Consider the following 14,200-nt stretch of genomic DNA (forward strand, 5'->3'; position numbering starts at 1 on the left):
GGACGGGGCCACCGGGCCTCTTGTACGTCCCACATCAAGCCCGGGCCAAGGTTCTCCAGTGGGGTCACTCTTCCCCTCTCACCGCCCACCCGGGAGCTCGGAGGACCCTGGACTTCCTGAAAAGACGCTTCTGGTGGCCTAACATGGAGCAGGAAGTAAGGTCATTTGTCCTGTCCTGTGAGGTTTGCACCAGAACCAAGAACCCACGACAGCGTCCCCAGGGTCTCCTGCATCCTCTGACCATTCCCCGGCATCCCTGGTCCCACGTGGCAGTCGACTTCATCACGGGTCTCCCTGAGTCACAAGGTAACATGGTCATTTTGGTCATTGTTGACAGATTCTCCAAGGCCTGCCGCTTCATACCTCTGTGCAAACTCCCCTCTGCTCTTGAAACAGCGAAACTTATATTTAATCATGTCTTCCGAGTCTTTGGTCTTCCACAGGACATCATCTCAGACCGAGGGCCCCAGTTCTCCTCCCGAGTGTGGCACGGGTTCTGCAAGGTCATCGGAGCCACTGCCAGCCTCTCCTCTGGGTTTCACCCACAGTCCAATGGTCAGACGGAGAGGCTCAACCAGGACCTGGAAACCACCCTGCGAGGCCTGGCTATGGATAACCCGACATCATGGAGCACCTGGCTGCCATGGGCAGAGTACGCCCACAACACCCTGCAGTCATCGGCCACCAAGCTGTCGCCATTCCAGTGCCAATTCGGGTTCCAGCCACCTCTGTTCCCAGACCAGGAGGAGGACGCGGGGGTGCCCTCGGTCAACCAATATGTGAGACGGTGTTGCAAGACCTGGAGCAAGGTCAGGAAGACCCTCATACAGACCTCCAGAACCAACCAGACTCAGGCCAACCACCATAGAAGACCTGCACACACTTTCCGCCCTGGGCAGCGGGTTTGGCTGTCCACTAAGGACCTTCCGCTGCGGGTGGAGAACCGCAAGCTGGCTCCTCGCTACATTGGCCCCTTCAAGGTGGTGCGCAGGGTGAACCCTGTCTCCTACCGGCTCCAGTTGCCCCGGACTCTGAGGATCAACCCCACTTTCCATGTTTCCCTGTTGCGGCCTGTACTGACGTCTACGTATGCCCCTGCCCCTAGGAACCCCCCACCCCCCCCGCATCTTCCAGGGGCAGACTGTGTTCACTGTGCATCGCCTGCTTGACTCCCGCCGGGTCCGCGGCGGGTTGCAATATCTGGTGGACTGGGAGGGCTATGGTCCTGAGGAGCGCTGCTGGGTTCCTGCTCGGGATATCCTGGATAAAGAACTGTGTCGGGACTTCCATTCGGCCCATCCGGATCGCCCTGGGAACGTCAGGAGACGCTCCTAGAGGGGGGGGTCCTGTTAGGACTTGGACTGTTTTGGCCTCTAGAGGCCGCTGTTATTTCCTTTTCGTGTCATATTTATTTTGGCCTCTAGAGGCCGCCACTGTTCCTGTGTTTTGTGTTTTTTTTGTTAATTGCCTGTTAGTCCTAATTATCTTCACCTGTGTCCTTAATTAGTTTGTGTATTTATACCCCTGAGTTCAGTCCTCTTGTCACGGAGTCTTGGTGCTGTTATGTTTATCTCCAGTTTCCTTTGTACTGTGTTTTGTGGATCTTCTGAGCTTTTGCATTTTTGCCTTTTTCTTTTTGAATTATACTCTTTGTTTTTGTTTTTTTTTTGTTTTGCCTTGGATTGTATATAGTGTACATAGTATAAATAAACCTTTTGTTACTTTTTCTACTTCCGCCTCACACCTCTGCATTTGAGTCATTCCCCTGGTGGCCTAGTGGGGGTTTGCTGGATCATCACACCACCGAACCAGGTTCGAATCCCAGCAAAACCCTAACAATTTTCTATGTTTAACCCGAATGTTAGTATTAGATAGAGGGTGTGACCACCATTATGGGTCGGTCCTATGACATTCTATATTAACCCCTACTGAATCTAAAATGGACACAAATGCTGTTTTCAAAGGGTCTTCTGGGTTATTGAAGTGAATGCTGCAGGAAATGAGAGCAGCACCTTCCTGAGTGGGACGGATACTGTCCCACCCTAACAGGCCAGCAGTGCCCTCAAAATTAGCCCATTTATCTATAAAGCCCACACTGTTTTCAGAGCACCACCTGGACAACCAGCAGTTCAATGACCATAACCTGCTGTAAGCTACATCGCCACGCCACATTGGGATGGGGCCAGAGCATACTACAGCATCGGACATCGCCTTCACTAATTAATCTCATCTCATCTCATTATCTCTAGCCACTTTATCCTTCTACAGGGTCGCAGGCAAGCTGGAGCCTATCCCAGCTGACTACGGGTGAAAGGCGGGGTACACCCTGGGCAAGTCGCCAGGTCATCACAGGGCTGACACATTGACACAGACAACCATTCACACTCACATTCACACCTACGGTCAATTTAGAGTCACCAGTTAACCTAACCTGCATGTCTTTGGACTGTGGGGGAAACCGGAGCACCCGGAGGAAACCCACGCGGACACGGGGAGAACATGCAAACTCCGCACAGAAAGGCCCTCGCCGGCCACGGGGCTCGAACCCAGACCTTCTTGCTGTGAGGCGACAGTGCTAACCACTACACCACCGTGCCGCCTACTAATTAATCTAATTCACAAAGTTAATCTTATTAACCTCAGACTAACACAGGCGTATATCATTCGCTCCTGCATGGATAACTATCTTTGAGAACCTGTGCTTGCCTAGGACCCTAAGATTACCTGCTATGTCCGGCACCCTGTCTCCCAGTATACACCTGACTAAAGCTGCTGGTGCCCCTAAAGGCTGAGCTAATTTCACATGCCGTGTGATAGAGTCCCCTATAACCAGAGCTCTTTCAGGTTTCTCAGTGCGTGCCTCACTAAGGAGAGCAAACCTGTTCGACACGTGAAGCGGAGAGGAGTGGTGCTCCTGTGGGCGAGCCTCAGTAGTAGCTTTGGTTCTACGCTTATGCCACCGAGCCGTCACCCATTCACCCCGCTGTAAGGGCTCTAATGCCAGAGTAGGGCATCCAAACTTTCCCCTACAGAAACTACACTGTTCTCATTCTCACTGGCCTTTTCTAAAGCCTGGATATGCACTTCTAACACTGTAATCTTCTCCGTCAGAGAGATAACTAATCTGCACTTTTCACAAATAAAGCTATCGCTAGCGACGGAGGAAGAATGACTAAACATCCTGCACTCTGCACACTGAACAGGCTGAAGGTGTGCCATGATGAAAGGATTCACGTACCTTAATTGAAGATCTGTTGATATTAAAGCAGATCCGATGTGGATGGCCTCCACTTGTGGTCTTTAAGCAGGAGGAGAAAAAAAGAAAGCTTCCAGTTTTGGCGTTCTTCCAAAAAAAAGAGAAAAAAACAGGAAAAGGAAAATGAAAGTGGAAACTACAAAAAGGAAAGCGAAAGTACAATAAAAAAATGAAGAGGATACTGGAAAATTGTTTGTAGAAAAAATAAAAAAGATTAGAAAAGGAAAAGGAAGGGAAGGGTGATTGTGAAGCATAAAAACTAGGGTAGAAAGGAATGATTGACAGATATTGTTAATCTTCTCTTCAAAGAAGATGGCAAAGTCATAAGCAATCACTGAATGATGAAAGAGGATGCAGAGGATTAGGAAGTAAAGAAAAATATTGTGGAGTTTGCATGCATCAGATGAGGCTGCTTCCAGGTTTCTCTTGCAGGTCTCTTGCAAGACAGTGGTATAAGAGAACTTGAGGGGAACCATGTCATGCTGCTGCATTCTTGATCAGTTGCTGGGGAAAACCTACCAGGAGTAAATTGCAGTAATCCACTTTCAAGATGACAAGGGACCGAACAAGCACCTGAATTGCCTCCCTGGAGAGAAATGGGCAGATGTTCTCAAGGAGAAATCTGCATACTGAGTCAGGTTAATAATATGAATGGAGGATAGTTGGTTGTCCACTTAAACTCACTACCTGTTGTCCAATACTGAGCCCCATAGTTTGTTGTTGTTGGTGGTGTTTTAATACAACTAAGTGAGACAATTGGGATGCCATGTCACCAGAAATAGCCAATATATGATCAAATATAGTCATAAAACAGCATTTAATCAGAAAACCTACTGTGGACACACCCACTATGTGCTAGCTGACCAAGATGACACAACTGACCAAAAATTGACCTAAAAATTGATTAATCAGAAGCATGGATGGATTATGAAATCAAAGACCCCTGCGCACAAAAGCATCCTGCACCCCCCCGGCAGTGGGTGCATGTACACAGCAAGAAATGACTTACAGTCAGCCACTCTGTGCTTACATCATATCTTCTTGGTTGTCCGTCAGTCCGACGATGACATTGTCCTCTTATGGTTGACTACTTCTGCTGTGGGCTTGGAGGTGGCTCAGCAGCCCAATCCTCAAGCAGCAGGTGTGGGGACAGTGAGGGCAGGGGAACTGTCCAGGGTCATTCAGCTTCACAATTGAGGCCTTCTATCTTCTTGTTCTTGCGTTGGTGATGTCTGCCTGTCTTTTTTCTTCAAAGTTGAGCTGGGCTCGCCGTGTTAGTGTGCGCCAGTTTGATCTGTCTAGCGCTTGTTATTCTAGCTGTTTTGGGGTGATTCCAGTGTGTGCAAGGTTGTCCTTTACACAGTCTTTGTAGAGTTTTTGTGGCCTGCCTTGGTTTCGCTTGCCTGAGCACAGTTCTCCGAACAGCAGCTGTTTGGGTAGCCGATGATCTTCCATTCGAACAACATGTCCTACCCATCAGAGTTGGTTTTTCAAGATCATGGCTTCGATGCTGGTGGACTCGGCTCGGTCAAGGACTTCGAGCTTTGTAACCCGGTCCTGCCAGCGAATGTTCAGAATGGACCTGAGGCTGTGCATGTGGAAACACTCTAGCTGCTTAAGGTGTCGTCTGTACAGGGTCCACGACTCACATCCGTAGAGGAGGCTGGTGAGGACCACGGCCCTATATACCTTGAGCTTGGTGGAGAGCTTGATGCTGTGCTGGTTCAGGACGCGTGCACGGAGGCGACCAAGTGCTTGGCTGGCCTTGCAGATCCTAGCGCTGATCTCTTTATCCAGGCTGCCATCATTGCTGATGGTACTGCCAAGATACTTGAACTCATCCACCATCTTCAGTTGGGTTCCCTCGATGGAGATGGAAAGGAGGTGGGAGGTGGAGGCAGGTGCTGGTTGGAACAGGACCTCCGTCTTGCCAAGGCTGATGGTGAGACCAAAGAGATGGGAGGCTTCTGCAAACTTGTTTATGATGAGCTGGAAGTCAGGCTTCTTGTGGGCCATGAGGGCACAGTCATCAGCAAACAGAGCTTCCAGGACAATCTTCTTCACAGTCTTGGTCTTAGCGCTCAGTCGGTGGAGGTTGAACATGGATCCGTCGAGCCTGTATCGCAGGTACACCCCAAGGTCCAGGTCCCTGATGGCATGGCTGAGTACGCAGGTGAAAAACAGGTTGAAGAGGACTGGGTCCAGCATGCACCCCTGCTTGATGCCATTGCTGATGTCAAACGGCTCAGATACCTCTCCACCTGAGAGAACCTGCCCGGTCATGTCGTCATGGAACTGGTGTATGAGGTTCACAAACTTGTCCGGGCATCCGAGCTTGGACAGGATGATCCAGAGGGCCTCCCTTTTCACTGTGTCAAAGGTCTTCATCAGGTCTATAAAGACTGCATACAGGTCCATATTCTGCTCGAGGCATTTCTCCTGTACCTGACGGACGGTGAATATCATGTCTGTGGTGCTGTGGTTTGGGTGGAATCCATACTGCGTCTCAGGCAGGTTTCCTTCTGAGATGTTGGTGATCAGGCGATTGAGGATGACCCGAGCCAGGACCTTCCTAGCAATGGAGAGGAGGGAGATGCCCCGGTAGTTGCCGCAATCAGTCTTGCTGCCCTTATTCTTAAACAGGGAGATGACCGTGGCATCCCTAAAATCTTTGGGCAGGTCTTCTTCTTCCCAGATGCTGGTGAGGAGTGAGTGGAAGGTTTCTAGGGCCACGGGACTGGCAGATTTGAAGATCTCTGCTGGGATTCTGTCCATCCCGAGCGCTTTACCCGAGCTGGTCTGTCCGATTGCCTTCAAGACTTCATCCATAGTAGGGGGGAGGTCGAGGTCATGGACAGTGGGTTTTCATGGGATCAGATCAAGGGCAGAGGGGTCTACAGTGGAAGGCCTGTTGAGCAGGTGACTGAAATGCTCTCTCCATCGTGAGTTGATGCTGCTCTTCTCCTGCAGCAAGGTTGAGCCGTCTGCCGACAGGAGTGGGGTGGTACATGGCTTGGTAGGTCCGTAGACTTCCTTGATGGTGCTGAAGAACATTTTAGAGTTCTGCGTGTTGCCGTATCTTTGGACTTCATCTGCCTTCTTCTCCCACCACTCATCCTGCATTTTACGCAGTGCTGCTTGGGCCTGCTTCTAGAGGTGCTTGAAGCGATCACGCTTCAAGATGGAGGAGGTGTCGTTCTGCCACTCAAGGAAGGCCTTCTGCTTGTCAGCTCAGAGTTTTCTGATGTCTTCGTCATTCTCATCAAACCAGTCCTGGTGCACTCATTTCCTGGGGCTGATGGTGGTCTTTGCTGACTGTCACCAGTGATCTGAACTGCTCCCACTTTTGTGTTGGGCAGCCGGTCAAAGGTCCATGGGCAGTCAGTTGGTCATCCAGGTCATCCGCAAACTCATTGCGTCACCACGGTTGTTTGAGCTTGGCAACGTTGAACGCTGGCCTGATGACTTTTGGCATTTTGCGGTGTGTCGAGGCAATGTGTAGGGACAGGATAGACCTGACTAGACAATGGTCCATCCAGCACTAAGTTCTGCACATGGTCTTGGTGATCCTGACATCACAGATGTCTCTCTGGCGGCAGATGGCAAAGTCTATCAGATGCCATTGCTTGGATCTTGGGTGCATCCATGTTGTCTTGTGTTTATCTGCTTGCCGGAACAGTGTGTTTGTGATGGTCAGGTGGTACTCTACACAAAGACTGAGGAGCATCAGACCGTTGGAGTTTAGTTTTCCTGTGCCGTTTGGTCCTAGCATGCCTTTCCAATTTCTGCAGTCTGCTCCGACTCTGGCGTTGAAGTCGCCTAACAGGATGAGTTTGTCGCTAGAAGGGGTGTCCTTCACAAGGCACTGAGGTCTTCATAGAAGGCTTCCTTCACTTCATCACTGCTGGTAAGACTGGGGACGTATGCGCTGATGATGGTAATGTGCAGGGTACGGTTGAGGGGGAAATGAAGTTTCATCAGACGTTCATTCACTGATGTTGGTAGGTCAGGTAATTGCTTGAGGAGCGATGTTTTGATGGCCAGTCCTACTTCATGAATTCTTTCTTCATCTTTGGCCTTGCCTTTCCAGAAAAAGGTGTAGCCACCTTTTAGTTCAGCAACAGATCCTTCTTTGGCTAGTCTAGTTTCGCTGAGGGCCATGATGTCAATGCGGTAGCGGGCCAGTTCCCTTGCAATGAGGGCTGTTCTTCTCTCGGGCCTTGAAGAGGCCTCTCTATCCATGAGAGTGCATATGTTCCACGCACCGAGAATCAGTTTCTTCTTTCTTTGGTTTCAACCGCTTGAGGGGTAGAAGCCACGGTTTGCTGGCCAGTTGGATGGGACAAGCATTTGGTTGGGACACCTTTTCTAGTCCACTCTGTGCAACCACTCTGTGCTTACATCATATATTTACAGTAATACCTGAAGATAGCCTACAGGATTTACACAAAATCAACATGTGATGTAATAAGCTACATTAATGTATTGGAATGGTCAAAAAATAGCACATTAAGAGCAGTGGGGCTTACTTGGTGTGGGTTTTAGGGGCCCTGTAGCCTCTGGGTCCCTGGACCTGTGCCCGATAGGGCTATTGCAATAATCCAGGCTTTAACAGAGGTTCTCTGTAATGCTCTTAAGCATATTACATGTACATGGTGAGCCATGCCACAATAAAAAAAAGGATGCACAATTTTTCATTGGTATGGGGTTCTGCACACAGATGTTCTCACCTGATATGACCAAAGCCTAGCTCTGGGAGGTAGGGCAACTTCTTGACCTGGATGATGGAGTCATAGAGTGAGGGTTGAAGTCCTTGTGCCACCATGTTGGCCAGGATAACTGCTACCATCATGGGCAGAATATGGGAGATCTGACCAGTCAGCTCGAAACAAATAACAGCAGTAGAGACTGTATGAGTGACAGCCCCTGTCAATGCTGCAGCACCTGCCAAAAAGAATTTTACTGAGCAAGAAATGGAATTTTACTGCGGAATACACCATACACTTCTATGTGTTACAGATTGATGTTTACATTGTGTCACTGGTGATTTCCTCACTGGTACCAAGCTCAGATGTATTCAGACATAAAGTGCCCTCCATGATTATTGGCACCTCTTGTAAAATTAGCAAAAAGGGTTAGAAAAAATCCACTTTCTGGTAATGTTGCTTCATCTCACAAAGAAAAGATGAGAAAATCCAACCTTTAACTGACAAATTTATTCAGAGAAAAACAAATCCCTTCTCTAGAAATAATTATGTTCAATAAAAACACATGTGCTACTATTATTGGCACAATATGCTGCCCAAGCATCAGACACACTGATACATGGAAGTCTGGTGAGATGTTATGTTAACATTGCCACACATATGGCATATTCAGTCAATTCATTAACCATTTTGCCTCTTGCATTGTTATGAACAATCCAGTCTGCAGTTATTGATCTTTCTGTGATCAAAAGCTGGTTCTAGGCAGTGGGAAACCAAGGCCAGGATGCAGGGTGAAACTAGCAAAGCCAAAATGGCCTGGCTATGTGTTGCCCTCAAATATCCACATACTGGCTCATTGGCCCATGGTTCATCAGCATTGCGCAAGACCTAAACAGATAGACACTCTCTCAAGTCCATAGCAGGTCCATAGCAAGGGCCCTTGCATGCACATTGTGAGTCAGGATAGTGCTCTCTAATATCAAAGCGGGCTACATGAATTCTAGGTGTGAAAGTACTGTAGATTCATTGTGAATGTTAGCCAACCTGCCAGTGGGGTGTTTTACAGATCAGAACAGAGCTACAATGGTGCTTGAAAGCACGGGCGATTGCTCTAAGACAACGAGGGAGGCTCAGCCTACTCTAAAAATGACGAACATCGTGTAGGATGAATTGTGCTAGGCTTATGTTATAGCCGACCTTATAACATTGCTATTTCAGATCCAGAATCATAGAAATACAGTGGTGCTTGAAAGTTTGTGAACCCTTTAGAATTTTCTATATTTCTGCATAAATATGATCTAAAACATCATCAGATTTTCACACAAGTCCTAAAAGTAGATAAAGAGAACCCAGTTAAACAAATGAGACAAAAATATTATACTTGGTCATTTATTTATTGAGGAAAATGATCCAATATTGCATATCTGTGAGTGGCAAAAGTATGTGAACCTTTGCTTTCAGTATCTGGTGTGACCCCCTTGTACAGCAATAACTGCAACTAAACGTTTCCGGTAACTGTTGATCAGTCCTGCACACCGGCTTGGAGGAATTTTAGCCCATTCCTCCATACAGTACAGCTTCAACTCTAGGATATTGGTGGGTTTCCTCACATGAACTGCTCGCTTCAGGTCCTTCCACAACATTTCCATTGGATTAAGGTCAGGACTTTGACTTGGCCATTCCAAAACATTAACTTTATTCTTCTTTAACCATTCTTTGGTAGAACGACTTCTGTGCTTAGGGTCATTGTCTTGATGCATGATCCACCTTCTCTTGAGATTTAGTTAATGGACAGGTGTCCTGACATTTTCCTTTAGAATTCGCTGGTATAATTCAGAATTCATTGTTCCATCAATGATGGCGAGCCATCCTGGCCCAGATGCAGCAACACAGGCCCAAACCATGATACTACCACCACCATGTTTCACAGATGGGATAAGGTTCTTATGCTGGAATGCAGCGGTTTCCTTTCTCAAAACATAATGCTTCTCATTTACACCAAAAAGTTCTATTTTGGTCTCATCCGTCCACAAAACATCTTTCCAATAACCTTCTGGCTTGTCCACATGATCTTTAGCAAACTGCAGATGAGCAGCAATGTTGTTTTTGGAGAGCAGTGGCTTTCTCCTTGCAACCCTGCCATGCACACCATTGTTGTTCAGTGTTCTCCTGATGGTGGACTCATGAACATTAACATAAGCCAATGTGAGAGAGGCCTTCAGTTGCTTAGAAGTTACCCTGGGGTCCTTTGTGACCTCGCCGACTATTACACGCCTTGCTCTTGGAGTGATATTTGTTGATCGACCACTCCTGGGGAGGGTAACAATCACGGGCGATTGCTCTAAGACAACGAGGGAGGCTCAGCCTCCTCTAGAAATGATGAACATCGTGTAGGATGAATTGCGCTAGGCTTATGTTATAGCCGACCTTATAACATTGCTATTTCAGATCCAGAATCATAGAAATATATGTGCTCAACCCACTACAGTGTGAAATCATTCCCTTATAACTTTCCCCAGTTCGCCTAATGCGTGCGTGAGTTTTTCCCCCTCGTGACAGCGAGATGCAGCGCAGCCTCAGTGGATTGGGAGCTATGTGCTTGTCAATCTCAAAATGCAAGACGATTATTGGACAAATACTGCGAAAACGCCCGCCCACGGAGTCTCACGGACTCCCAGCCTCAGTGGACTTCAATGGCATTTGGGAGCTATGCGCTTTTCAATCTCAAAATGCAAGACGGTTATTGGACAAATACTGCAAAAATGCCCACCCACGGACTCCGAGCCTCACATGGGAGGGACATGGCAGTTTCTGCGAGGAGACTGGTGATTGGTGAAAGCGGCCGGATATTTTCTTTGATTGACAGCTCGTTTCAACTATAGACAGGCAGCGGTTACAGTGTTGCCAGATTGGGCGGTTTTAAATGCATTTTGGCGGGTTTTGAACATATTTTGGGATGGATAACATCAGCAGTATCTGGCAACATCAGTTCAGTCCCATGCGGATTCGCAAGTGCTGTGGTGTATTGTAAGAGATCAGCTTACATTTCGATTTCATTCATTACATACGGTTTCTACCAGCTTTTTTAGTTTGTATATATTTTCATTGTAAATAAAGTGTAAATATAGTGTTGTCAAGTTTGCTATCTTAGTTCCAGAAATTTCGTTTATTTGAGTGACTGAACTTGAACTTGAGGGGGCTAGTCAGCTAGCAAGAAAGCTGCGCACGGATGCCAAGCATTGCTGATTTAATTTTGGCGAAGCCATTTGCCAGTCTTCCTTTCGAAGAAAAAATTAAAATTAAAGAGCAGGGTAGGCCAATGCCTCAAATTGACTTGGTGAAAAAGGTAGGGAATAATACTCGTTCCTTTCAGCTCTCCTGTTACGAGAAAGTGACCTAACAAGTGACCCACATCAACAACAGTAAATAGGCTACTTTAGTAATATGTCACGGATGGACCAAAAATATAGAATCTATTTAAAATGTTTATGCTGAGTATATTATATTGGAATATATATTTTTCTGGATATGAATTAAACACAGCTACAATTTGGAAAACATTTTTAAACAAAAACACAGCCGAGGTCAATTTTTAAACAACATGGCACAATTTTAAAATATAAAATGTTAAAATATACCCCCCCCAACACCACCATCATGTATATTGGACAGTAGTCTAATGGGCCAAAAGAACCTGTTATTTCACAGTTTGACTCTAAATTGACCGTAGGTGTGAATGTGAGTGTGAATGGTTGTCTGTGTCTATGTGTCAGCCCTGTGATGACCTGGTGACTTGTCCAGGGTGTACCCCACCTTTCGCCCGTAGTCAGCTGGGATAGGCTCCAGCTTGCCTGCGACCCTGTAGAACAGGATAAAGCGGCTAGAGATAATGAGATGTGATGAGATGAGATTTCACAGTTTGTGACGCTGCCAACAATCAGCCAGATCAGAGGCAAGAGTATGGGCAAAATTGATGTGTTTTTTCTTTTAAAATCTGGAAATATCGTAACTGACCAGCCTCCCCTGTTTGAAAGACTACCAGCCACCACTGGTAACAATGGTCTTGAATTTCTTCCATTTGTACACAACCTGTCTGACTGTGGATTGGTGGAGTCGAAACTCTTTAGAGATGGTTTTGTAACCTTTTCCAGCTTGATGAGCATCAACAACGCTTTTTCTGAGGTCCTCAGAAATCTCCTTTGTCTGTGCCATGATCCACTTCCACAAACATGTGTTGTGAACATCAGACTTTGATAGATCCCTGTTCTTTAAATAAAACAGGGTGCCCACTCACACCTGATTGTCATCCCATTGAATGAAAACACCTGACTCTAATTTCACCTTCAAATTAACTGCTAATCCTAGAGGTTCACATACTTTTGCCACTCACAGATATGTAATATTGGATCATTTTCCACAATAAATAAATGACCAAGTATAATATTTTTGTCTCATTTGTTTAACTGGGTTCTCTTGATCTACTTTTAGGACTTGTGTGAAAATCCGATGATGTTTTAGATCATATTTATGCAGAAATATAGAAAATTCTAAAGGGTTCACAAACTTTCAAGCACCACTGTATATGTGCTCAACCCAACTACAGTGCGAAATCATTCCGTTATAACTTTAATGTGTGCATGAATTTTTCCCCCTCGTGACAGCGCGATGCAGTGCAGCCTCAGTGGATTGGGAGCTATGTGCTTGTCAATCTCAAAATGCAAGACGATTATTGGACAAATACTGCGAAAACGCCCGCCCACGGAGTCTCACGGACTCCCAGCCTCAGTGGACTTCAATGGCATTTGGGAGCTATGCACTTTTCAATCTCAAAATGCAAGACGGTTATTGGACAAATACTGCGAAAATGCCTGCCCACGGACTCCGAGCCTCACATGGGAGGGACATGGCAGTTTCCGCGAGGAGACTAGTGATTGGTGAAAGCGGCCGGATATTTTCTTTGATTGACAGCTCGTTTCAACTATAGACAGGCAACGGTTGCAGTGTTGCCAGATTGGGCGATTTTAAATGCATTTTGGCGGGTTTTGAACATATTTTGGGCTGGATAACGTCAGCAGTATCTGGCAACATCAGTTCAGTCCCATGCGGATTCGCAAGTGCTGTGGTGTATTGTAAGAGATCAGCTTACATTTCGATTTCATTCATTACATACGGTTTCTACCAGCTTTTTTAGTTTGTATATATTTTCATTGTAAATAAAGTGTAAATATAGTGTTGTCAAGTTTGCTATCTTAGTTCCAGAAATTTCGTTTATTTGAGTGACTGAACTTGAACTTGAGGGGGCTAGTCAGCTAGCAAGAAAGCTGCGCACGGATGCCAAGCATTGCTGATTTAATTTTGGCGAAGCCATTTGCCAGTCTTCCTTTCGAGGAAAAAATTAAAATTAAAGAGCAGGGTAGACCAACGCCTCAAATTGACTTGGTGAAAAAGGTAGGGAATAATACTTGTTCTTTTCAGCTCTCCTTGTACGAGAAAGTGAATTGGCTAACAGCAAGTGACCCACATCAACAACAGTAAATAGGCTACTTTAGTAATATGTCATGGATGGACCAAAAATATAGAATCTATTTAAAATGTTTATGCTGAGAATATTATATTGGAATATATATTTTTCTGGATATGAATTAAACACAGCTACAATTTGGAAAACATTTTTAAACAAAAACACAGCCGAGAACATTTCACACTACAGACCTGGATTAAAAGTGAAGGGTTATCAAAATTGTCAATAAAACATTTCTCAGTCAAAATAAGTAAAATATAGAGAAAGTGTCATTGAATGAAATGTGTGGCACCCAGCTCTACTGCTGAGGTTCCTGACAAAGAGCTGCTTTCAATAATGATCAATTTTTAAACAACATGCCACAATTTTAAAATATAAAATGTTAAAATATACCCCTCCCCCCAACACCACCATCATGTATATTGGACAGTAGGCTAATGGGCCAAAAGAACCTGTTATTTCACAGTTTGTGACCCTGCCAACAATCAGCCAGATCAGAGGCAAGAGTATGGGCAAAATTGATGTTTTTTCTTTTAAAATCTGGAAATATCGTAACCGACCAGCCTCCCCTGTTTGAAAGACTACCAGCCGCCACTGCTTGAAAGTTTGTGAACCCTTTAGAATTTTCTATATTTCTGCATAAATATGACCTAAAACATTATCAGATTTTCACACAAGTCCTAAGAGTAGATAAAGAGAACCCAGTTAAACAAATTA

At 45.9% G+C, this 14,200-nt stretch overlaps 1 protein-coding gene across 1 annotated transcript in view; it reads right to left on the bottom strand.

The window, feature by feature from the left end:
• clcn1a (chloride channel, voltage-sensitive 1a) overlaps positions 1–14,200 on the bottom strand; it is a 72,150-nt gene that overhangs the window by 23,878 nt on the left and 34,072 nt on the right. Inside the window, exon 15 of the mRNA XM_060903949.1 lies at positions 7,987–8,200. Coding sequence (XP_060759932.1) covers positions 7,987–8,200 — 214 coding nt within the window. The remainder of the gene's footprint in view (positions 1–7,986; positions 8,201–14,200) is intronic.

This window comes from Neoarius graeffei, chromosome 22, assembly GCF_027579695.1.
Source record: "Neoarius graeffei isolate fNeoGra1 chromosome 22, fNeoGra1.pri, whole genome shotgun sequence".
Taxonomy (NCBI): domain Eukaryota; kingdom Metazoa; phylum Chordata; class Actinopteri; order Siluriformes; family Ariidae; genus Neoarius; species Neoarius graeffei.